The sequence below is a fragment of the Colletotrichum jinshuiense genome, chromosome 8, assembly GCF_051148585.1.
Source record: "Colletotrichum jinshuiense chromosome 8, complete sequence".
Classification (NCBI taxonomy): Eukaryota; Fungi; Ascomycota; class Sordariomycetes; order Glomerellales; family Glomerellaceae; genus Colletotrichum; species Colletotrichum jinshuiense.
Genome location: NC_139315.1, coordinates 3,956,986 through 3,981,544, shown reverse-complemented (window position 1 = coordinate 3,981,544; position 24,559 = coordinate 3,956,986). Strand labels below are relative to the sequence as shown.

Here is a 24,559-nt window from a genome sequence, read left to right as displayed (position 1 = left end):
ATGAAAAAGAAAAGGGAAAAAAAGGACAACAAAAACCCCCCCTTCCCAATACAACAAGCCCCGTCTCCGGCATCTCGATAACTCACTCACCCCCCGGCGCCATGGTCGAAAAAAGCTTCGATGCGAGGGGGCTGGGCGAACGAGCTTCCTTCCCGCCGTCCCGCCGTCCCCGTCCAGGTCGCGTAAATGGCGATGGCTGGGCGAGGGCGGCCACCTGCCAAATTGGCAGCCGCCAGAACTCGCTAACCCGACGCGACGGAGGGCCTTTACAGTGGGGCTCCCGCAGCTGTCAGGCACCCGCGCCCGGCCCCGCGACCCGCATTTCCCCCCCACCGGGACGCACCCGAGCCGCCGCCTCTTCCCCCCCGTCACCGTCACCGCTCCTTCAACACGTGTTGCTGTCGCCGTCGGGGGCTCCCTGGACGGCCGCCTGCCCCCAACACGTGCATGGCGCGCATGCGAGTGTCGGCCGACGGAGAAGCCCCGGGGGAGGGGGAATGGGGAGGGGGAAAGGGGCGCAATGGAATGAACAATGCTGCATTGGTATTAATCATCATGTATGTATCTAGTAGGCTCTGGTCCGTCCCGCGCGCGGGACTGAATTCGTGGGCTCATCTATTTCCCGCCGTTTCCCATGCTGCCCCGGGCCATGCGCCGAATCGAGATCCGCCTCCAACCTCTGTCTTTTCGTCGTGTACTCTCTCTCGCTTTCTCTCTCTCTCGCTTTCTTGCCGTTGCCGTGCTCTTTCAAAAGACCAAGCATCGTGTATCGCTCGTCCTCGCATGCAGAGAAGAAGACGCCGCCGCCCGCCCATATTTCCCGAGTTCTATTTTGAACCCCCCGGCACACTCAATTCTCTCGGAAACACACTCGCAAACGCAGTCACACACGCCCCTCAAAGCAGGGACTCCCCGAGCGCGCACCGCACCAGCGAGCAGCCCGCCCTCACCGTCTCGTGCGCCGCGCCCTCCTGGTCGGCCGCCAGCGCCGGGTTGACCTCGACGAGGTCCAGCGCCACGAGGCTGCCCGTCTCGTGCACGCACTCGCAGATGTAGTCGCCCTCGCGGAGCGTCAGCCCGCCGCGCACCGGCGTGCCCGTCGACGGCGCCCACATGGGGTCCAGCGCGTCGACGTCGAACGACAGGTGGATGGGCGTGTCGTTGCCAATGTGCGCCAGCGCCATCTCCATGACGCGTCCGATGCCGTATCTGGGAGAGGGAAGTTGTCAGCGGGGTGGGGTCTCAAAAGGCCGGAGGGGAAGGGGAAGAAGGCATGAGAGGAAAAAGGACGAGGAACGCATACCTGTCAATGTCAAACATGCTAAAGGCCTTGATGCCGTTCTCGCGCAGGATGCGCTTCTCGCCGGCGTCGACGTCGCGCAGGCCAATGTAGACGAGCTTCTTGATGCTCAGCAGGTGCTCGTCGCGCAGCCAGCCAAAGTACTCGGGCTTGTCGCCCTTGGCGAGGCCGGTGACGAAGGCGACGGGCATGCCGTGGATGTTGCCGCTGCCGCTCGTCTCGGGGGTGTTGATGTCGGCGTGGGCGTCGACCCAGATGACGGCGATCTCGCGGCCGAGGCGCTCGCGCGTGGCGCGCGCGGAGCCGGCGATGGTGCCGATGGCGATGCTGTGGTCGCCGCCGAGCGTCAGCGTCATGCGGCCGAGGCGCGACTGCTGGTACACCTGGTCGGCGATGCGCTCCGTCACGGCCGACACGGACCTCGGGTTCTTCATGTTGCGGTGCGGCGGGTCCGACGCCGGCACGAGGTCGGCGTAGACGTGCACGCCGCCGTCGTCGCCGTGGAGCTTGTAGCCCAGCTCGTCGCGGAGCTGGGTGAGGAGGCCCGCGTCGATGAGGGCCTGGGGGCCGGCGTCGACGCCGGATTTGCGCTGCGCGGGGGCGAGGTTAGCTTTTTTCTTCTTTTTTTTTTTCTCTTCTTCTCCTATGCTTTTCTCCCCATTCTTTCTCTTGTTCTATGTGTTCCTCCTCGTCATCCCCTTCCCCTTGCCCTCAAGCTCTGGGGAGAGGATCATGACGATGCCGTGGTGGGGGGTTGGCGGGTGCTCACCTGTCCGCCGGAGAAGCCGACGGCGACGATGCCGAGGTCCTCAGGGTCGCTGAGGAACTTGGACTTGACCATTGACGTGTGCATGGTTGCGATTGTGCTGCTGCCGACCGGCGCTGACTGCTGACGGGAGAGGCGGTAGAGGAAGTGGTGGTGGTGGTAAGACGGGAAGCGATGGCAACGACGAGAGGATATGTCCAAGAGAGGGAAGAAGGGAGCCCGCGGGACGAGGACAGAGAAGCAGAGGGAAGAGGTGTTTGATGAGGAGGGAAGAGAGAGGAGGAGGGAGGAGGAGGTTCGTCTTCAGTCGGGGTGGGCGATCAAGGTATCTAAAGGGCTTTTTTGTATGCGGCGCGCGGGCGTCCAACCCGGCCGGGCCATGCCATGCCGTGACATGACATGACCAAGTAAGTGCCTTTTTCCTTTTTTTTTTTTTTTTTGTCCGTCCGTCTTCCCTGTGCTTGCTAGTCCCGGAACCTAGAAGCGCGAGAGCTGGGATGGATCTGGATCTGGATCTTGCCCCTCCCCCCCTTCTTCACACCCCCCCCGGAACGAGTTCGAAGTCCAATGGACTAGGTATCTGAGAGTGACGGATCCTGGAGGGGGGCTTGACTCGGCTCATGGTGGTGGTTGCGGAGATGCGAGGAGCAGGGCCCTCGTTCCGAGAGTTGGCATTCCTGATTCCTGAATCCTGACGAGGGAAAGACGGACGCAGCAGCCGCCGTGCCGTGCGAGCGCAAGTATGTGTGTATGTGTCTCTTGTCTGACGGCGGGGTATGCTCTCGGAGTCTCCTTCTCTTTTCCCTCTCTATCTGTGTTATCTATCTGTCTCTGTGTGTGTCTATCTCTGACTCTGACCATGCGTATGTACCTACACTGACATTGTTGCCCCCCCTCATGTATCTTTTGGCAGAGGCCGGGTGCAGAAGATACCTCGCGCGCCAGAGAACGCAAACAACACACGGCACGCATGGGCATGGGGCCCAGCAAAAAAAAAGCAGCAGCAGCTCGGAGACGACGGCGGCGGACGGCGACGGCGATGACACCAGCGCGTTCCAGCTGTGGACCCCTGAACCACCCCTCCCCCTCCCTTCCCCCCCCACCGCGGGTAGACCTGCACTTAGGGGAACATCAGTGGGGCCCCCGACACGCCTAGCGGCGCCCCGGCGGCGCGACCCCGCTGGAGCCCGCTGGAGCACCTGCACTTAGGGGCCTGGCGCGCCCGGAGCTGTGCCACTTAACGGCAGGTGGGCGCCGAGACAGCGCGCGAGGCAATTATTTAAGAAGGCCGGACGCCCCCCCCGTCCACACGGCGAGGGTTTGGTGATGATCCCTAATGGCAGGCTGACGCGAAGCATTACACTCGACAACCCTTCGGCCTCGGGCGAAATGAGGAGTTTTTTTCACCTCCTCGTCTCAACAAAAAGAGAGACGAGGAGGAGGGGGGCGGACACGAATCAAGGCGACGCCGCCCTCCCTTACGACTCGGGGTCATCCGGCCCTCCCTCCCTCCTCTTCGTTGCTTGTTCCGTGTTACTGATCTTTTTTTGCCAGTATATGGTTTTTTTTGGGCTACGGGCGACTTTGGTGTCGATTTTTCGAGGTGCGCGGCTGTCGTCTCCCCCCCTTATCTCTTATCTCCCTCGGTCTGTCGCTTATCGGCCCCGGCTGGCCGAACCTCACCTTGGGGGGGGATGCGGTGTGCGTGTGCGGTGTGTGGTGTGTGTGTGTGCGCCTAGAGATTGAGGCCCTCCACATTCCCCACTGCACACAACACACGCATGCGCTGCTGTGCTATTCCTAGTGCACACTACCACACGGTATCCGTATGCAACGACTCACTCACTCGACCAGGGCTGGGCTGGGCCACCTGCACCGCATCTAATCTCATCTCATCTCTCCCACCCTCTCTCTCTCTCGTTCTGGAATGGGACAGCGAGCAGCCCTTCTCACATCAGATCCTGTCCGCATCCAACCAGCGCCGGGCAAAGCCAGGAACCGCCCACACGACCGGGTCCCCCCCCTCCTCCCCACCCGTCTTCTTTTGCCTTCTTTTCTGTTATCAATCGGCGGTCCCATGACATGACGCACCTCACTTCCGCCATCCTCGTCTCCCGGCGCAAACCGGAGTGAGTAGCGGCATTCCATCCATGCCACGGCAGCTCCTCGAAACCATATTGCATTATATTACGTTACCACGGTATCAGCAGTAGTCGTAGTACTAGATACATACGTGAACATGCAAGAGTCAGCCGCCCGGCCCCAGCCCCGATGCTAAACTCGTCGCACAGACGCAGCGCCGCCGGCGGCACTTGGCCATCCTCTCCCCCTTCGCAACTCCCCCCTCGTCCCCCGGCTTTACGTAAAAGGAGGCCCTCCCCAGGTCTCGGAGATGCTTTACCATCGCGTAATCCGTCCGACCAGCCGCGCCTCGTGACCGGCCCTGCCCTCTCCCGATTTGTCGTCCTGCTCGGGGCGGTGCGAGCGTCGTCCTGCTCGAGAAGGGGGGCGTGATCGACTGACCTCGCCAGCGCGTGAGGCACGACGGGGAAACAAAACATGACAAGAAACGTCGGATCACGATCCCGACTCTGCACAGATGGGGAGGGGGGAGGGAAAGCCGTGGCTTCCCGTTTCCGATGGTCTCAAGACCCAAAACCTCCCGGCTTCGTTCGGCTCCTGCTGGGGCTGGGCCCCTCCCATTCGGCCTCGAGCGGACGCCGCGTGCCTCTGCCTGCGGGTGCCGCTCCGAGCCGTGGCATCCGCCGACGCGGAACGCCCGCCGATTCGTCCCCTCTGCCACGCATGCCTTCCTTCCTTCATTCCTTCCTTCCTCCCTCCTCCCCGTGTCACGCGCAATCCAAAGGCCCAGCCGGGACCAAAACCTTCGGCCGGCGGTCGTCCACCATGACATCACGTCCCGCGCCGACCGCAGCCGCAAACTCTCACATGACGACGGCCTCCCCATGATCACGGAAGGATGCATTTTTTACATAATGTAATGTACGTACGCCCAGACGCTGCTGGATTTTTGGTTATTTGTTCGCTGCTCTCCTGGCTGTTGTACACTGAACACTGAACCCTCCTCCCCCTGTGATGACTTCGTGAACCTCTAAATGTGTTTTTTTGTTGTCCCCCGCCCCCGGGCGCTCGCGAGAGAGGCCAAATGGTATCCGTAGACAAGAAAAAACGAGACCGGAGAGAAAGAAGAACAAGAAAAACACTTGTAGGGGGGAAAGATAAAAAATCAAGGAAAAAAAAATCAAATGTAAACACCAAGGGGTTTTGACAAAAGAAGAGGACCCGTCGGCCACCGCCGGTACTCCCAAAACGCCTTGCCTAGATCCCGAGCGCCCCTGCGATGATGTACCCGTGCCGGCACAAGGACGCGCCAAACACTTTTCCTACTCCCTCTCTCTCCCCCCCTCTCCGTCACCCTCATGTCGAGGTCTCCGGGAGCAGGTCGCTGACCCACCCCATCAGCTCCCTCCGCTCGTCCGTCACCCGCGCGTACTCGAGCAGCAGGCGCAGCGTGTAGACCTGCATGTCCTCCTTGCGCAGCGCCTTCTCGGCCCACGCCTTGCCGTCCATGGCGATGCGCTCCGCCTCGGCGTCGTGGCCCGGCCGGCCGCCGGCGCCGCCGTGGCCCAGGAAGTAGTCCATGATGCCGTAGTAGTCGCCGAAGCGGCTGTCCATCGGCACGAAGTGCTTCCACGCCACCAGCCGGCTGTCGTGCCACTCGCGCCACAGCGTCGCCTTGATGGGCAGGCTCGTGCTGCCCAGGAACGCCAGGTACCGCCCGGAGAAGCTGTTGCCGTCGATGTCGGGCAGGTACTTGCTGTCGTACATGTCGGTGAGCCGGACGGCGTCGGTGAGGTTGAAGTGCGGGCTCGTGTAGTTGCACTGGCCGTTCTCGCCCTGCGGCTCGCACATGAGGTCCGTGAAGCCGACGTCGGCCCACGACGCCACCCAGGCGCCGAGCGCGCCCGCCGCCCGCGCCGCCACGTCGTAGATGCGCTCGGGCAGCGAGAAGTTGACGGGGTCCGCCGCGCCCGCCTCGGCCGCCGTCACCTTGCTCGCGTTGTTCATGGCCACGAACCGGTGCCGCTGGAACCCCTGCCAGTTGCTCGCGCGGTTGCGCCCGCCCGTCGCCACGCCGCGCCACATGACGACGTCCTGCTTGCGCGCCCAGGCCCCGCCGTGGTACCCGCCGCCGCTGAACCGCTCCTCCTCGGTCCAGTACATGGCCGCCGGCAGGAGGATCTCGTTGTTGACGGCCAGCTTGGACCCGCCGAACAGCGGGAAGAGCACGGGCGTCGCCGCCGTGCTGAGCGGCTCGATGAAGATGCCGTTGAGGCCCTGCAGGTCGGGCTGGTGGCACACCTGCGTCGAGAGCGTGTAGTTGGACACGAACCCGTCGCGCATGTGCGGCGCCGCGTACTCGGCCGAGATGTTGGGCGGGTGGTTGAACGTCGTTTGCGTCTTGGCCAGCCGGGCCGGGCTGTCGGGGGGGCAGCCGCGGCGGGCGATCAGCCAGTACTGTTCTGCGGGCACTGCGTGTTAGCGGGGGACACCAGTTCGGGGGGGTCGAGGTGAGTATGTGTAGAGGTGAGTATGTGTGGAGGGGGAGGAGGTAGCAGGCCGGGGATGTGAATGGGGGTGGGGTGGATGGGATGGTGACGTACTCGTCTTCTCGTCCCAGTGCTTGCTCTTGACCCGGACGTTGCGGTCGAGATCCTTCTTGTTGTTGGGGAGGGCCTGGAAGGTGTTCATGACCTTTTGGGGGTCGGGCATCCCCTCGGTCAGGGCGGCGTCCCTCAGGTACTGCTCCATGTCCTCGTACGGCACGACCATGCGCGGCTCGTCCATGGGGTTGAGGGCGATGTCCATGTCGGGCAGCAGGTGCTCGATGGTCTTGATCATGTTGGTCCAGTGGACGGTCCAGAACCAGTCGCTCACGCGGCTGGCGCGGCCCTTGCGCACCTTGATGGTCATCTCGAACATGGCGGCCTCCTTGCGGATGCGCGAGGGCTCGACGCCCCAGAAGGGCCGCAGGTCGTGGTAGATCTGGTCGAAGAAGTCCTCGACGACGACGGCCTTGCGCTCCTGGGCGAACTGGAACCAGGCGTCGAAGCCCGGCGGCGGGTGGCGGCCGCGGCGCTCGCGGTAGGCGGCCGCCGCCGCGGGCAGCGTCTTGGACTCCTTCTTCAGCAGGTTGTCGAACGTCTCGCCGGCCTCCTTGATCAGGGTGTCGATCGGGTGCGGCTTGTGCTCCCCGGCGGGCGTCCCCTCGGGCTTGGGGCTCTCCGGCGTCGCGGCGGCGCCGGCGTCTTCTGTCGGCCGCGGGGGCTTCGGCTCGGCCTCGGGGGTCGGGTGTTCGGGCGCTTGGGTGTGCGCCGGTGGGATGGGGTCCTGTTCGTGGGCTTCTGGGTGTGCCGGCGGGATGGGATCCGGGGTCTGCGGGGGTTGCAGCGAGGTGTCGGGCTGCAGCGGCGGTGTAGGGGGCGTGCGGTAGGACCGCGGGTCGAAGTAGTAGAAGAGGGTCATGACGATGATGGCGGCGGCGACGTAGCGCAGCAAGCCCGAGGGCCGCCGCGGCGGGAAGGCGGGCGACAGCAGCTTGACCATGGTGCGGGCGGCGAGCGGTGTCGCGATCGCGAGGGGTGTGTGGTGGCGGGAGGGTGAGGTCGCGGGAGTGCTGCTCGTCGAACGGGCGGCGCGCAACGGTCGAGTTGGGGGGATTCGGGATCGAGGGCGAAATGGACCTGGCAGCCGGCTCAGCCAGGCCAATTCAAGGTGCGGCTCGCAGCAGAGGACCGGAGATGAGGGGGTCGCAGCTCGAGGTGCGGACGATGACGGTGGTTGGAGGTCGAGCAGGGGTGGTGGGGTGGTGATGCGTGGTTGCGGAAGGATCCGAGGTCCGGGTCGGATTTCGAAGGGTCGTAGGATGATGCAGAGGTGAGTAGTTGAGGTCGGGAATTGCGGTCGAGATGATCGGATCGAAGGAGGTCGGTCGTCGGATTGGTATTGAGACGGGACGTTGGGGGAAAAAAGGAGTGACTGCAAGCTTGCTTGGTCCTTGAATGAGGAAAACGGGAATGGATGAGGAGGGGGGGAAGATCAGAGGGGTGGCATTGAACAAAATAGCTGAGCAGAGCAGATGCGAGGTCCCCGGTTGGTGAAGATCGGGAGACAAGGAAGGGGAAGGCGGCTTTGCGCAGAGGGCTCGTTCGCCGGGAGTGTCAAAGGATGATGAAGTCGGCGGGTGGATGAGGTAAGGCACGGCACGGCAAGCTGGTCCTAGACACACCAAGGCCAGCTCTGCTTGGTGGTGGCTCGCTTCGGTTTAGGGCGGTCCTCTTCCCCCCTGGTGGATGTGGATGGGTGGAGGATGGTGTGGTCTGGTCGGGTCTGCACTCGGTGCATGGGCGTAGCAAGTAGGGGGGAAAGCAGGGCGGCAGCTGGGAGAGGGGAGCGAGGCCCAAAGTGGGATGGGCGGGCGAGGGTGGTGCTCGTGGTGCTCGTGGTGCGCCGAGTGGACGTGGATGGATGGATGGGCAACTCTGGGTTGGTGTGTGGACGTGGATTTAGATGTGGATGGGCAATGGATGGGGTGTGATGTGACGGATGAGATGGAGCTGAGCTGAGCTGAGAGGGAGCGAGTGAGAGAGTAGGTAAGAGAGTGAGAGAGAGAGAGTGTGTGTGAGTTGGATGTGGACGGCCAAGATGGAGGCGAGCGATTGGGTGGGGGAGGTCGAACGCCCAGGCCAGTTTCAAATGAGCATGGGGACCCCAAGGATCTCGGGGCCGTCGAGGATCATCTCCTTGCAGACAGACTGCAGTCTCGCCGTCCCTGTCTCTCTCGCGGTGGAGTTTTGTTGTACCGGGTTTTATTTATTTCTTCCCTTTGGATGTGGATGCCGCGTAGGCAAGGGACGAGGTGCGGTGTAAGCGGTGTGGTGTATGTGGTGTCGTGTACTCTGTTATGTGGTGTACTATAGTGTATGTAGATGTAGTGAGTGAGTGAGTGGGTGAGTGGGTGGGCTGGGATGGTGCGATCTGTTGCGATCGCCGGCTGCAAGTTGCGACTAGACGAGGAAGAGACGATGATGACAGAGTTCAGAGTTCAGAGGACGCCGGGCCCGGGCGTGGCGTGTGGACACGGGCGCGAGTCGTGGCGGGTTGGTTGGATGCAGAGAGAGTTTTGGGGGCATGGGATGTCCAGTTCAACTGGGAGAGAGGTGTTTGTTGGTTGGAGACGACCAAACACACACATACATGTGCATACAGAGGCACATGCAGAGAGACACATGCAGACAGACACATACGGACAGACAGAGGGAGCGGGAGAGAGAGAGAGAGAGAAGGGGAGTGTCCTGTCCTGTCCAGTCCATGACTTCTTCACATGACATGACGATCGATGATAGGACGACGTGTTGGGAACAACACTGGAAACAGACAACACACGGCGGGCTGCAGAAACACACTAGGCTGGATCCGCATGCTGCCGGAACATTTTGGAGTAGGAGAATAAAATAAAACAAAAAAGACAAGGCTAAACAGCACCGGGAAACCCTCCAAACGACCGACGGGGACAAACGAACAAAGAAGCAGCGCCATGCCACACCCACTCACTCACTCACTCACTTACTACCACAGTATTCGTACTCACTTACTGCTCACTACCTCCGCGCTGCGGCAGGGGGAGGCAGCATGTCCCGCGCTAGAGCTACAGAACTGAACGTACGTCCAGGGGAATTCTGACGAAAAAGCACTGGCGTCTGCGCCCCAAGATGGCGGTTCCAGTGACACCACGCCCCGGGGGCCGTGACGGGGGGCTGGATGTCGCGGGTACATCTTTTTTGGGTGTGAACAACGCCCTGGGACGGGTAGCCAGAACACGCCCTGGCCCTGGGCCGCGGAGAGACAGACAGCGCCGCGATCCAGCGCCGGGGGAGGCGCTAACGTAGGGGGCGCGATGCTGGCGGCTCGGTATTGGACCTAGCCCCTGGCGCTAATGATTTTCGCAGGTGCATTCGCCTGACAGGGGCAGCTTCTTTTTATTCTTTATTTTATTTCCCTCTTTTTTTCTTCTTTTCCCTTTGGTTGCGCCAGTGTTTAATTGTTGTACTCTGCATTTTCCAATAAACCTGTCCGTCTCTGTCTCTGTCTCCTCCGTCTTCCGGCCGTGCTCGACGCCGCTCGATTAGAGCCGATCTTGGCCCGCCTGTCTTGACTCTGAGGCCCTCAGCTGCCCTCTCCTTGCATCTAATCTGCCCTCGACATCACCATATCCTGTCCTCATCTCCATCCTCATCACCACATCCACCACCACATCCATCCACCTGGCAAATTGCTCTCTCTCTCTCAGAGACACGCATGCCGCGTAAGGGCAACGTGGCCTCTCCATCCTCTTCTCTCAATTCTGCTCTCGCTCGCTCCCCCCTCCGTCCATCCTCCAATGTCCTGCATCCGTCACGCATCCGCGGATCCAGGCCACATGTGCTGATACTGTAGCATACAGCGTTATCCACCCGCTTCCCACTCCCCATCGCAAATCAGCTCACATCGTCATCTCGCCCGTTCTCCCGTCTCATACCGTCCAGAGTGTCGGATCACACATGTCCACCTGGCCTGGTCGTGGCTGTGAGGGTCTCTGGGAGATGGGGACTGGCCGCCGCGTCCCACCGGCAATGGACACGATGCAGCGCAGAGCCGAGATTCAGATGCGTCGTCCCTCCACTCTCCCCGGTTCTTCCAGCCCGTCGCCCACTCACCAAGCGTCCAAGTGCATGAGCAATCCCATCTGCCGCCGCCGCAGCTGGGGGGGGAGGACCCGCGGATGGCTGTGTCTGATGGGGCTCCCCGTCACGCCGAAACCACGCGTGTAATGACGAGCGTCGGCATGCCGTGCTGTGCTGTGCGGTCTTGTACGGATACTCGGTCGCCATGTACACTGCCCGTGTGTCGGTGCTGTGGATGTGACATGACTGGCCGACGATATACACTGCGCTGTGCCGCACTACATCATACTTAATCTGCTCGCGAATGACGCTTCCCCAGTTGTTTGCGCAAGCCCCTCGTCAATCTGTTTCCTCCTCCTCCACTGCCCCCCTTCCACCCAGCTTATTTGGCCGCCAATGTGCGCTCGAAACAAGCCTCAATCTCGTCCAAACAACGCGCCATCAACCCCAGAATTAAAGGGCCCTACCTGCTGCTTACCTGCTACTTGATGTATCCGGCCGTCCGGCATGGCCATTGCGGCACGCCGCCCGCCGCGCCATGTCTGCCGCCCTCCCCTCTCTCCCCGAAGAGCACACATCCCCGTCCCGCATGTCCGTTGTCGTCATTCCATCCATCTGCACCATCTGGGCCTGCTCCGGCCGCGAGCAGCTTGCGTGGTCTCCCCTACTCGGCCTCTGCCCCTGTTCCTGTCCTGCCGCCGATCAATCACTCCCCGAGCCTCGTGCCACCCCATCCCATTCTGGCATGTTCCCGGCCCCAAACTCGACGCCGCATCTGCCAAGGATGCGCAGGTCGGTACCCTCTTTTTTTTCTTCTCTCACCGCACCGACCTGACCTGGCCCTCCCAGGACGGTGGGAGGTTGGCCACGGGGGGGCATGCTTCTCGATGCCCACCTCATTCCGCACGCTGTGCGCCGGACGCGGCTCGAAACGTCACGCGCAAGCTGGCTGGCCTACGGGTGCCAATTTCAATATAACATTCATCTTTTTAAGAGTGAAACGGAACAAATGCACACTCGGGGGCCTCCTCCGCAGCCACCCGCCCGTCCTCCCTGCACTCCGGCTGGGATGGACAGAAACAAAAACACAGACATGGCCCCCTCGGCCACCGACAGACGCCCGAGTTGGCAGCTTCGTAAATAAATGCCCCGCGGCCGCGCCTGGTCGGCCTTGATTTTTTCGTATATACATTCGCATCGTAACCTTGTGACACGGGAATGTTTCGGGGGCGGGGGCGGGTGGAGGGGGGGCCGCTACGCCTCGCCTTTCGCGATGTGATGCAGCATTCTGTTGCAGCACCAGCAGCATCCAACCCGGTCGGTCGGTCGGTCTGCCTGTCTGTCCGCTGCAGAAATGCACTATTTTTGCCGTGCAATTCCGTCGCCCAGTTCGTCGCCGTGCATCCGTGGCGCGACCCCACGCGACCGCACGCTTAGTGATGCCACACTGCATACCCCGGACGGAGGGAGGGGATGGGGATGGGGGGAGGGGACCCCGTCGTCGTCCATCCCCGATCCGAAATAAAACAAAATCAAAAAAAAAGTCATCACCGGAAACGAAGTTGGGCTCATTTTCCCCCGTCCCGACTTGGACTGGCGTACCGCAGAAGACACCCCCGGCCCGCCTGGCATGTGCTGTCCTGTCCTGTTCTGTCCTGTCCGTAGCTGGAGCAGTGTAGTAGTAGCCCGCTTATTGTCGTCTTGCCGCCCAGCATCTTACATCGTGCATCTGCATCGCTTACTATGTATGGTGTACACTAACTTACACGGGGTGCGTCCCAGCAGAATAAGGGGGGCGCACCCTTCGTATCGTATCACATCGTATCGTATCGTACAGTAGTACATGGGAAACAGGCCCAAAGGGGGAGAGGCAGCGTGAAGAGAGATGCACAGCGCTGCCCGCCTCTCCGCAAATCTCCCCCGGCCCCTTGGCCTTCCTCGTCTCTTCCTCCTCCTCCCCCCTACGCCAATGCCGCATCCGTCGACAGGCTGCTACCGCCACCCCCCGCGTCGTCGTCCCCGGACTCGACATCGTCCGCCAGCCGCCCAATCAGCTCCTCGTACGTCGGCCGGAACGGCCACGCCATGAAGGCCTCGAGCAGCTCCATCCACTGCCGCTCGTTGAGCACCCGCGCGCACACCTCGCCGTGCCCCGTCCCCGCCAGCCCGCCCCGGTCCGGGTCCCGCAGGCTCGGGCAGTGCGGCAGGATCCCCTCCGACGCCCCCGGCCAGATGCGCTCCAGCGACCGGCTCACGGGCTCCAGGCTCGCCGCCATCATCGACCGCTGGATCAGCTCGAACATGTCGCCCGCCCGCGACGTGCCCGGCCCCGTCTCCCGCAGCAGCCGGTGCATCGCCTTGGGCTGGATGTCGAGCAGGCAGCACTCGACGTTGGGGAAGAACTCGCCCGCCCGCGCCGCCAGCGGCTCGAACGGCCGCCGGTCCCACAGCATCACCGCCGGCTCCTGCCGGAAGATGTGCAGGTTGTCGCGGATGAGCCGGAAGTCGATGAGGAAGTTCTTGCCGAGCGCCCGCACCCGCTCGTCCCACGCCCGCTCGCGCGCCGCGAGCGCCGCCTCGTCCGCCCCCCCGCCCTGCCGCAGCCGCCCGAGCTCGTACATCTCGGCCAGCAGCTCCGTGTACCCGCGCGCCTCCTCCTCGTGCCGCACCGTCTGGTGCCGCAGGTACGTGAGCCGCCTCCACTCCTTGGACTTGCTCCCGCGCTCCACCTTGCCCGCCGCGAGCGCCGCCTCGAGCGCCTCGAGCTCGGCGATGTACGGCCGGCTGAGGTGCGGCGGCAGCACGCCGGCCCGCGGCCCGCTGCCGCCCGCCGCCGCCATCTCCTCGGCGCGCCGCGTGCTCTCCGTCTTGCGGCCCTCGGGGATCTCGAACCCGGCCTCGCGCATCCGCCTCAGCGCCGCCAGCGTGCTGTCGACGTCGATCCACCGGTCCCGCACGTACCACGCGCCCGCCCGCGCGTCCGCGCCCAGCGGCCCGTCGCCGCCGCCCGCCACCTCGGCCAGCCACTCGCACGCGAACTCGGCCTCGAGCGCCGACTTGCGCCGGCCCTGCAGGTTGCGCGCCAGGAACGCGCGCTGGTCGTCGGCGCCCGCCCACACGAGCATGCGCACGCGCCCGTACCGCTGGAACAGCGCGCCCGACCGGATGCTGCTGACGAGCTGGAACAGCACGAGCTGCGCCACCGACTCGAACGACCGGTACCGCTTCTTGGGGTAGAAGGCGAGGTTCGCCGTCACGAGGAGCGTGTCGTTGCGCTCGGGCGGCGCCCCCGCGCCGGGTCCGCCGCCGCGCGGCCGCGGCGTCTGGTTCGGGATGTGGCCCAGCACCTCGTTGAGCTCCTTCCACAGGATCCCCGACTGCGGGATCAGCCGCGCGCCCGGCCGCGCGAGCACCGGCTCCAGGAACGGCCGGTACAGCTCCTCGTCGGGCTCCATGAGGATGTGCGACCGCGGCTGCAGCAGCTCCTGGAGCTTGCGGCTCCAGACCCCCGCGCCCGGGTTGATGTCGACGAGGTCGCAGCCGACGTGCCGCTCGAGCGTCGGCCCGATGTATTTCAGGATGTCATCTGCGATCGCCCCGAGTTAGCGTCGTCGTTCCGTGCTCTCGTGTTCCCTGCTCTCCTTCTCTTTCCCCCGCAAGCACACCACGCACCGCATAGCTTCTCGTCCACGATGTTGACGCGCGACTTGTCGCCCTTGACGGGCTTCGCCTTGCCCTTGCCCTTGCCCTTTCCCGCCGCCGCCGCCGTCGTCTTGGCCTCGGCCTTTTTCGCGTACGCCGTGGCCCACACGCCCGTCTTGCCGAGCTCCCTGGCCGTCGGCGTCGTCTCCTGGAGGATCGCCTTGCTGATCTTGGAGCGGGTCGAGACCGCGCGCCTAGCGGGCGTCCGTGCTAGGCATCGTGCGAGAGGAGGTCGTGCCCACGAGCGTATCCGGGGGAGCAACATCTGGATTGGGTTAGGAGTTGCTGGAGGTGGATTTGCGAATCGGCAGGCAGTTGGTGACATTCTGGGTGCGACGCCCCGACCGAAGAGTAATTATTCTGCCGTGACTCACCGCCTTTGGCGGGCCCGCTCCGCCTTATCGATAAGCGTGCCGGCGGTGGGGCCGGTGGTCGATGATATCACCAGGCGCGAGCGAAGCTCTGGCGTCGTTCTGGCTCGAACAATCTTTGAAGGTCTGTTTAGTGCCCGGCCGGTATTTGAACACGGCATGTGCTTCATAAACTATGCTAGTTCTTAGTCTATTCATGGCGACGGTCTGATTGTAGTGTTAACCCCAACAAAAGTTTGGCAGTGAGCTGGAGTACGAATCGGCAAGGGACTTGTGGTTGCGCGTAGTCCATCTCGATTATGAGACGGCCGCATCGCGAGAGTCGCCATCTAAACTAAACCAAAAGACCTGGGATCAACCCGAGAGAGAAGAGAGTTCAGGTTCAGTACAACATCTGGCGCATGAGCGCGGCTTGTATTCTTGCCAAACGCGTGGCATTATGCGTTCTAAATATGAAACCAATGTGCAAGGCTTGAAAAGGGAAATAACCCAGGCTATCAAACACGACTCTCGTGACTATTGACTCGGACCACACATTTTAGACCTCACGAACAGCAGGCCGCCGGGCAATGCTGTTGGAGCGCAAACACGGACGAGATTCTTTCCAAGGCTGGCTGACGATCACGTACAAAAAAGACCCTTTGCTATATTAAGAAACCGATGCATGAGCTTCGCTGAATTCCAACCCCGGGCTGAGTCGAGGGGCCCGACTCAGCCCCGGGGACCCTCCCCCAACACCGCCGACAAGACGTCCCCGGTGTCCGCGATCTGCGCAAACTCCCCGTCCAGGCTGGCCAGGTTGACGGCATGCACCGTCTCGGCGTCGAACCCGCCCTTGTCGAACGTGGCGACGGCGTCGCGGACGAGCACGACCCCGTGCACGCCCTCGCCGTTCCCGTCGGGCCCGCCCTCGTCCCCCAGGACCTGCAGGTTGGCCGCCATCCGCACCGTGGTGCTGACGCAGTGGTCCGTCGTCAGCCCCGCGACCACGAGCTGCCGGATGCCGGCGGCCCGCAGCGTCGCCTCCAGCTCCGTGCCGATGAAGCCGCTGTTGGCGCTCTTGGTGAAGACGGGCTCCGCGCCCGCGGGCGCGGCGAACGGCAGCGGCGCGACCGAGGGCGTGGACGAGCCCTCGAGGAAGTGCGACGGGTGCAGCACCGAGCCGGGGGAGCGGGAGTGGTGGTGCACGTGGACCACGAGCACCGGGTGTCCGCGGGGGGCGGCGTCGTTGTGCCTGCGCGCCGCGCCGAGGAGCGCTTCGACGTTCTTCTCGAAGGAGGGCGTGCTGCGCGCGCTGCCCCAGTGCGTTGGGTGCTTGAAGCCCTCCTGGATGTCTATCAGGACGAGGGCGGTCGGTGTGCTGGACGCGGGACGCATGGCGGCGAGGGTGTAAGGCTTTAGCGGTAGCGGCTGGCGCGGGGGGTGCAGTGGCTAGAGGTTTACGGGACGGAGCGCAGCGAGGGATATTGCAATACTTCGACTCGACTTTTGGGAATAGTTTCCATTCTGGGCGGCCGTTTTTATTGTTGCTGGTAGGATGTTTCTTGCTTATTAATAACAATTCATAAGCAGTCGGGCCATCCATCAAAGGGCGTACGCTAGTGACTCGTGGATGGACATGTCGCAAAAAAGGCGCTCGAAAACACCTCGCGTAGGAACATCTTGGAAAATCAGACATGTTCACTTCCTGTGCCCTTAATTAGTAAACATTTTCGGGGTTTGTCATCATCTCGAAGGATTCGAACCCACCCGCGAATAGCCACAGGCATGCCGAGAGCGACTTTGGGCTTCTCCGCGGCTCAGCACATGTCTATGACGGGTTCACAACGACAGAATGGCTATTTCTGGCGCTGCCAATAGACACTGTATCCTATAACCCGTCTTTGTGTTCAAGTCATCTCATTCAAAGCACTAGTCTTCGGTCATTCTCTTATTTTTTTGGACTACTCTCGGGGAAGGCCGACTACTACATCAAGGCAGTATAGAAGTGGACAAACAAGCGTCGCAATTACATGCAATGAAATGTCTTGACCCCGCCCGAGGCGATATTACGAATGGTTGCAGCCGTGAAGGTGTCTCGCTCGCGGGTTTTGTAGCATGCATGATCATGTATTCGCTGCTGGCGTGGATATAGGTGTAGGTTGCACGGGAATTGCATTCAGGGCAGGCGGAGTGATGAGATGACTTTATATATCCTCGCTACGCTAACACATATTTCGACAATATTAGTGCAATACTTTCCTCGGTGCCATGAGATGAAAGAAACAACACCAAAACTCCAAGGTCAAAAGTGGAACCACAATTACCGTGCAGCAATTGCTACTTGAATAGACATCGTGGTCCGCGACAAATATGATATGTCTGTGCTGAGGCCATGATCGTGACAGCTTGGCACTACATACATTACGCATATGAAATAAAACAAGGTTATAATGAGTGTACTCGGAAATAATTGAGGCACCCTCTAGCTCGTGTAAATATAAATATGTCGTATCTCCAAGACATAATTGTTCAGAGTTTAGATGTGATGGTCCGCGGTATGAAAGAGACATCTTGGCGGGCCCTTGTATCCATATTGACAATCAAGTTCAAGGCGTTGCAAAGTGGGAGGCCGGTGGTATTTCGTGGGAGTTTGGACCGCTCTCAACCACTCTCGGTATTCGGACAACAACACACGGGCCGAGTCGATGATGGATCCGAGTGGGACTAATCCACGACGGACTCACCACGACCCCGCGTCCGACTAGAATAGCGAATGAGGCGCATTGAAACGCGGGGAAAGGGAGCTAACGGTTACACCCATTCCGGGGGACCAGTGCCGACGTGGACTATCCCCCACCTGTCCGGGTGGAACAACCGGCCCCTCTCCTGCTCTGTCACTGGTATTCAAATGCTAGGGATTGGCCCGCCTAGATGGCAGGTAGCATTTCAACTCAATATCATTCATCATCCTGCAAGTTGGCCCCGTCGGTATGCTTCTCTTTAACTTTGCGGCAGTAGGCTACGGCCTGGCAGCCCTTCTCGCAGTCTTCCTTGCGCGGGTGAGTGACGCCCTGTCTTTCGGCGAATCTATTCGCCCATGGGGCATCGTGTTGACAGCCCTTTTAGATTGTTATCACAGGCTTGACATGTCCGGTTGGCCATTTGCCAGGGCCGTGGTATACCCGTTTCACCCACTATGTCCTCAAGTTTAACACCCTCACCGGCCGCCGAATGCACTACGTGCATGCTCTGCACCATCGTCACGGACCCACCGTCCGCATTTCACCAAACGAGGTTGCGGTCGCAGACCCCGAAGGCTTCGCCGCCATCCACAAGATCGGGGCCGGTTTCCTCAAGGGCCCGTGGTACTCGACCGTTACCGTCGGCGTCGAGCCTGGCATCTTTGCAATGGTCGACCCGAAACGGCATGCCGCCCGCCGGAGGCTGTTTGCTCGGGCCTTCACAAGGGAGTCGCTGCGTCAGAATTGGGAGTCTATCGTTAGACAAAAGGTCGAGAGGGCGGTGGAGCGAATCAAGACGGACGCTCTCAATGGCAAAGCCGATGTTCTCAAGTGGTGGACGCTCATGACCACAGATGTCGTCGCCCAACTCTCTTTTGGCGAGTCCTTCAATATGCTGGAACTTGGCGAGGTATTTCACCCCGGTGGTAAGGCCCACGGAAACCCTCCTTACTGACAAGAATTCAGAAAAACGAGTACATCAAGGCTCTAGAATCAGTCTTCATCATGAGTACGCTTCGGACTGAGCTGCCGCTGCTGTACCACCTCGCGCGTTTGCTCCCAGTCAAGTCGGTCCAGAATGTTTTGGGCGCCGAGAGAATCGTCAACGCCCACGCAGTGAGAGCGGCGGCCAACCTGCGCCAGAACGGCCACTCGGCAAACCTGTTCGGCACCATGCTTGCTGAATGCGAGTCGAGCGAGAAGTCGGATCTGACGGAGGACAAGGTACAGGACGAGGCGGGAAACCTCATCGTCGCCGGGTCCGACACCACTTCCATTACCCTGACCTACCTGGTCTGGGCCGTGCTCAAGAGGCCGGATCTCCAAGCCAGGCTGGAGGAGGAGCTGGCGGGGGTTGGCGACGGGTTCGACGACGCCGCCCTCGAGAAACTGCCGCTGCTGAACGCCGTCATTGACGAGACCCTCCGCCTCTATGGGGCGGCTCCCGGGAACCTGCCCAGGAGCGCGCCCGCAAGCGGTGCCACGCTTGGTGGTTTCTTTATCCCTGGCGGCACGGTCGTCGAGACACAGGCGTATACCCTCCACCGGCGCCCTGACATTTACCCTGATCCTCTGAGGTGAGCTGGCCGTCCGCCACATTTGGTACTCTGCTGACACGGGCCAAGGTTCGATGAGACTCGCTTCCTGAATGCGGACTCGCTGTCAAGACAGCAGAAGCAACTCTTCTCTCCCTTTGGTGCAGGCACCCGCGTCTGCATTGGACTACACCTCGCCCGGATGGAGCTTCGCCTGGCCACCGCCGTCTTCTTCCGGAATTGCCGCGGCGTCAGGCTTGCGCAGGGCATGACGGACGACATGATGGAAATGCAAAACTTTTTCCTGATTAGTCCGGCCGGACATCATTGCGACGTGACACTGAGGCGGTAAAGGACATGGATCCTGCCGATGACGTTACCGAGGTTAGGGTAGCTCGCATAATTCTGCTCAAAGAGAGGCACAAGCAGTCTGTTATACTTTCCATAACTTTCGCAGTATGCTCCATGCGTGCTGGGTAGCGTGGCAGCCTCATTGTCGTTCCGATGCCCGATGGCTTGCGATCTAAATTAGCACGCAACCGCACATCTAATTTCGCTGCTGCTGTGGTACAATCTAGAATATGCCGGCTCCTTGGCACTGACGAGAAGGCTTCGTGGCACCCGCGGATGGCGCAGTGTACTTTCTCTTATCCAGAAGCCCCGGGCCGGCTCCTGGGCTCCTGGGAGGAACGACAACGTGGCCCGGCCACGACTAGACTCGCGCGCCGCAGCCACTGCAAAGATCTAGGCTCTTGCTAGAAGGCGCAGGGCGGGTGAGCGGCCGCGTGGTTTATCTCCGCGTGGCGCCTGAGGGAATAAATTGTATTGAAAGCCTTGCCGGAAAAGAAAATACAAGAAAAGCTCATGAAAAGCCAAGCCTGCGACGGGCAACTTAGAGGAAGCAAGGGGGGAGGCGATGGAGATCGCAGCATGCGATCTTTGCACATGAATTATGAACAATGCCATATACACCCCCTGTGAGACCTTTTGTGCAAGTGCCCGGACAGGGGACTGGACTTTGTATTCGGGCGGACAAGCCCATTCGTTGGACTTTGAGGTGGCACAGTTTGGTCTTGTCCAAGGGAAGCGGTGATTGGCGAGCTGACAACAGGATTTTCCGAAGTTATATCTCCAACAGGGTGACAGCAAGCGATCTTTTTGAATTGCAGGCAGCCACCATTGTAACAAGGCTACTAACAGGTCCCTGCTAATATCCCCTCAGTCCGTCATGATTGATGACAGCATTAGTGGCGGGGCGAGGAATATTGTCCGCGTCAAACGCATTGTGTGTGACGCAAATGCTCTACCATTCGAGGTTACAACCAGAAAACCAGCACCTTTTACCAGTGAAGGTCCAACATTGAGTTCGTCCGGATGTGCCTAAATGGAAGACTGAGACGATAGCAGCTATTTGTCACATAACCATGAAGGAGAGGAAAATGAGGAAGCGGTTTGTTGTCGTTGTGTTGATTTATTAACCAAATTTAGAGGTTGACGACGAGCATGACTGAGTTGCAGCCTCGAAGAAATAACCTCAGCTCAAGACTCACTGATAATCAAAGCAGAACGTTTTATAGGCTGTAATTTCATAGCAAGTTGTTTTCAATGGTCTCTATCGTCTACTATCAGCATTTCAAAATTTCAGAAAATGCAACGACGGTGGTAGACATTCACCCAAAACCTTGCATCGGATACCCAGGCTATTGAAGCAAATTAAAATATATTCTTGATAGCTGCCAGGCAGCTTTTGTTGTCTGCGGGACGTTATCGCTTGATAAACTCACAAGGCTGACTGAATGGTTCGATCTTGCCAGCGGAGCATTCCTTCCTCGCATACAGTGAAACAAAGAGACAAGGACTTCTGGCGGGGACGCGACATGTGAGACCACAGTGAGTGGTTTTTGTGCGTCTCTGGACTATATAAACCGCAATTTTGATTAGAGGCTTCGCGAGTTTGGTGCTTTGGATTGAAACTACACTGCTGTATGTCTCAATGGGGGTTCAGCTCAATGAGTTGAAGCTATCGTGCAGAGACTTCTTACCGCATGTTTAGATGCGCCCAACGACATTAAGTAATGTCGTGTCAACGCTACGCTGATATGGTCAATTGTCTTGAGTTCAAATTCAAAAATGCAGCCTGAAGACACGGAATTTACGGTCTGTTGTGTTCGCCTTGGCCCCATCTCTTTCCATTGGCTCATCCAATTGGTGTGTCTGCCCGCCGATTAAGGCTCACAGGGGTAAATATTCCGGGGCTGAGCGACCCTTCGGCTCTTTTCTTCTTTTGCAGTGCTTTCAAGGACCGGCCCTTCGTTAATAATGATTCAGCTGAAATTCAGGAATGGCCACTGGCCGCAAGGTGGCGCTATAAATGCCGCTAAAGCGGCTTAATGCAAATTCGAAACCACCATTTCCCATCACTGTCGTTACTTTATTCCGGCACGTAGCTTCCGGAAACCCCCCGCAGGACAAGCGTAAAGTCTTGTTCCCTAACACGAGACCTGGCATTAACCCATTGATGCTTGGTTACAGCCCTCACCTCCTCAAGTACATCTCGTTGGGGCTCCAGTCTTGAGAAAGCAAGCTTTATCCTCCATCCTGGAATATGACGTAGGGTTACTGCCAAGCATGAGCTCCAGGCATTAGCAACACTAAAAAAACTCAACTGGGGCCCCCATTTTGCATCTGTTTCCTTAAGCTGAATGCACAATGATTTACTGTTCAGCTTACCAACCCCGCCTCGTTTCCCTTGCAAACCCAGCCTCAATTCCATGGCAACGACGCCTTCCGAGTTGCTCCGTTGCCTTTATAACAGGCGTAGTGTTTCATTATCTGTGGTACCAAAACAAAGGTCTCAAACATTGTGGACATGAAAGCACGAGGGACACGTGAAGCTCCCAAGCCTCTCGCGTCATGGACGCACCTCAAGCGTTTCCACCGCAAAGCCAAGCACCAATCACGTATTCCATCATGCGACATATGATCGGCGTTGTTAGTCTAATTATGTTCCGAAGCTTTGATGCTTCCTTGTCGCCCTAGTTATAGTCCCCGACCCATCAAGAAGAGGCGTAGCCAACCAACAGCTAAACGCAAGAAACATATCCGATACCACGCATATGCCCGTCCTAGACACAGCCCATGACAAGAGATGTCATCAACCTTATGCCTACCACACCTTTTCTCCCTCAACGGACGCAGGGATGCGGCCCGAAAATTTCTTTCTTTTCATGAGACTTCCCGAGAATCTTTAGCCTACGGGCTGATATGAAAAAGTATTTTGTTTAATAAAGATGCTTCCCAGCTTTAGGATCCAAGTACCAGGACTCTGTGCATTTCAACTATCGCCATGTTTGTCAATAAAATCATGATGCTTAGTGTTGCCGATTCGGACCGTACATCTACACTACTAAGACGAAACAACTCGTCCGGCCCTCTATCGGCGATGGACACGTCAAAAGACCCGGCGGCGAGGGTCATCGCTTCAATATGGACCATGATTGCAATCACAACCCTGTTCCTGTTTCTTCGGATATACTGCAAGAAGATACGGTCCCGGGGCATGTGGGTTGACGACTACCTCTTGATTGCATCGTGGGTAGGATTTCCCACCCAAAAAGCTTGGTCCTATGTTATTTCAAGACATCTAATACTGACCGTAATCTCGACAGGTGTTTCTTATGATCTCAAATTGCCTCGAAACCGGGCTCATGAGACTTAATTTCGGTACATCCATCATCTTTGCACCGCAGACACATACCCTCTCCTCCGCCAACGTCGTCGTCAATAATGCCGCCCTGGCTTTCAGCAAGACGTCTTTCGCCGTCACTATGCTTCGGTTCTCTTCCGGAGGGCAGGAAAATTTCATCTGGTTTTTGATCATATCCATGAATGCGGTCTTGGTAACCGGCGCGGTCGCTACGTGGAAGGCTGCTTGCGACAGACCGGCAGACTCGTACAACTCTGTACTGCCGGGATCCTGCTGGCAAGTCCAAGATTCACTGATCATGGCTATGGTCTCAAATGGTGAGTTGAGCAGACCCTGGGATCACCTCCACCCTCACCATTCCTTCTTACTGGCTTCGTTCTGACCGCAAGATTCACCGTTCAGGATATTCTGCTCTAGTCGACTTCATGTTAGCACTTCTAGCCTGGCCGATGATCTGGAAACTATCAATGAAGAGACACGAGAAGATTGGTGTTGCCATAGCGATGAGTTTGGGCATCGCTGCAGGATTGGTCGGCGTGATTAAAGTTGTCAAGATAGCGTCTATCGCTGAGGGAGGAGACATCCCCTGTAAGTATGGTGATTGGTCAATTTTTCTCTCCATTTCTGACCTTGAATTTTAGATCGCCTTTCATTACTCTTTATCTGGGCACAGGCGGAACCTAACGTAACAATCGTTGCCTCATCGATTCCGGTGCTACGAGTGCTTTTCAGCGAGATGTATGCCACGTCGAGGTTGGGCAAGGAGGATGTATATTCGAAATCGAACGGACAAAGCACCCTTCCAACCGAGATTGGCATGACCACACCGAAAGAGGAACGGAAGGTGGAGGGAAAAGAAGCGAATGGCTATGTTCTGCAGGCCATGGGGCCGTCCAAAACGACCAATGCAGTTATGCGCGCAAGGGAGATTGACATTGGATACACTACGATGGATGAGATCACCCAGGGCACACACCAGTATTCGTTGAGAAACTCTGAATGTTATGATAGCCAGAGGTGAGCCGTAAGGCTAGGCACTAAAGTAGTGGATGTGCACACTCATGCTCTCCTCTCTCTCTCGCTCTCTTTTCAACCGTGCTCGTCCGATTGACCCGTAGTTATCCGCCGCGGATACCACCCGCCTTGGCTAATTTAAACTGCGTCCGTGTTCACCAACCAACGGGATGAATGGATGGTCGCTTACAGTACAGCCCTGCCAGCCAACAGGGTGTTCCTTCGGCCACCTCCACCCGTCTTGGCCACCCCAAAAGATCCGTTCAAAAGGACCGTCGAAGCGAAGTGCGTCGACGGTGGAGGGAGAGGCAACAAGTTTGAAAATTACAGCGCAGACCCTCTACTTCAGCATTCTCAACGTCGACGGCTACAGGATCTTAACGACCAAGGACAGCTAAGGGTGATACTATAGAATGATGTTCGGAAGAGAACTGCACCTTGAAGTTTCTTCCGGGCACAATTACGCCGGAGAAATTTTCGTTCATGATTTTGGACTATCGGCGTTGGAATCCGGGTCCAATACTTGATCGATCTGTAGGAATATGCACTCCTCTTTTTCCCCTGCCTTTCTTTCTTTTTCTTTTGTATTTTACTTTTTTTCTTCCCCACCCGTTGGATATTGATGTGGTGATCCCAGCGGTCCTCCCACGCACGAAGCACGTTCAAAGTACTTGCCTTGCTGCTGTTGGCGCTGCGCT

At 59.1% G+C, this 24,559-nt stretch overlaps 6 protein-coding genes across 6 annotated transcripts; 2 read left to right on the top strand and 4 right to left on the bottom strand.

The window, feature by feature from the left end:
• Positions 1-896: 896 nt before the first annotated feature.
• EsH8_VIII_001058 (uncharacterized protein) lies at positions 897-2,153 on the bottom strand (the record flags this gene model as incomplete). Its single annotated transcript, XM_083270100.1, has 3 exons — positions 897-1,209; positions 1,304-1,890; positions 2,070-2,153. 3 exons carry the CDS (start codon positions 2,151-2,153, stop codon positions 897-899), a joined length of 984 nt encoding a protein of 327 aa, XP_083129868.1.
• A 3,351-nt stretch (positions 2,154-5,504) lies between these two features.
• EsH8_VIII_001057 (uncharacterized protein) lies at positions 5,505-7,694 on the bottom strand (the record flags this gene model as incomplete). The annotated part of the gene is made up of 2 exons (XM_083270099.1): positions 5,505-6,610; positions 6,752-7,694. The coding sequence occupies 2 exons, from the start codon at positions 7,692-7,694 to the stop codon at positions 5,505-5,507; spliced, it is 2,049 nt and encodes a 682-aa protein (XP_083129867.1).
• A 5,077-nt stretch (positions 7,695-12,771) lies between these two features.
• Positions 12,772-15,044, bottom strand: EsH8_VIII_001056 (uncharacterized protein; the record flags this gene model as incomplete). Its single annotated transcript, XM_083270098.1, has 3 exons — positions 12,772-14,396; positions 14,483-14,706; positions 14,887-15,044. 3 exons carry the CDS (start codon positions 15,042-15,044, stop codon positions 12,772-12,774), a joined length of 2,007 nt encoding a protein of 668 aa, XP_083129866.1.
• Positions 15,045-15,594: 550 nt separating this feature from the next.
• On the bottom strand, positions 15,595-16,260 carry EsH8_VIII_001055 (cysteine hydrolase family protein; the record flags this gene model as incomplete). Its single annotated transcript, XM_083270097.1, has 1 exon — positions 15,595-16,260. One exon carries the CDS (start codon positions 16,258-16,260, stop codon positions 15,595-15,597), a length of 666 nt encoding a protein of 221 aa, XP_083129865.1.
• Positions 16,261-17,855: 1,595 nt separating this feature from the next.
• On the top strand, positions 17,856-19,493 carry EsH8_VIII_001054 (cytochrome P450; the record flags this gene model as incomplete). Its single annotated transcript, XM_083270096.1, has 4 exons — positions 17,856-17,924; positions 17,992-18,516; positions 18,573-19,183; positions 19,232-19,493. 4 exons carry the CDS (start codon positions 17,856-17,858, stop codon positions 19,491-19,493), a joined length of 1,467 nt encoding a protein of 488 aa, XP_083129864.1.
• A 2,994-nt stretch (positions 19,494-22,487) lies between these two features.
• EsH8_VIII_001053 (uncharacterized protein) lies at positions 22,488-24,259 on the top strand (the record flags this gene model as incomplete). Its single annotated transcript, XM_083270095.1, has 5 exons — positions 22,488-22,736; positions 22,810-23,164; positions 23,265-23,435; positions 23,489-23,864; positions 24,211-24,259. 5 exons carry the CDS (start codon positions 22,488-22,490, stop codon positions 24,257-24,259), a joined length of 1,200 nt encoding a protein of 399 aa, XP_083129863.1.
• Between the last annotated feature and the right edge of the window lie 300 nt (positions 24,260-24,559).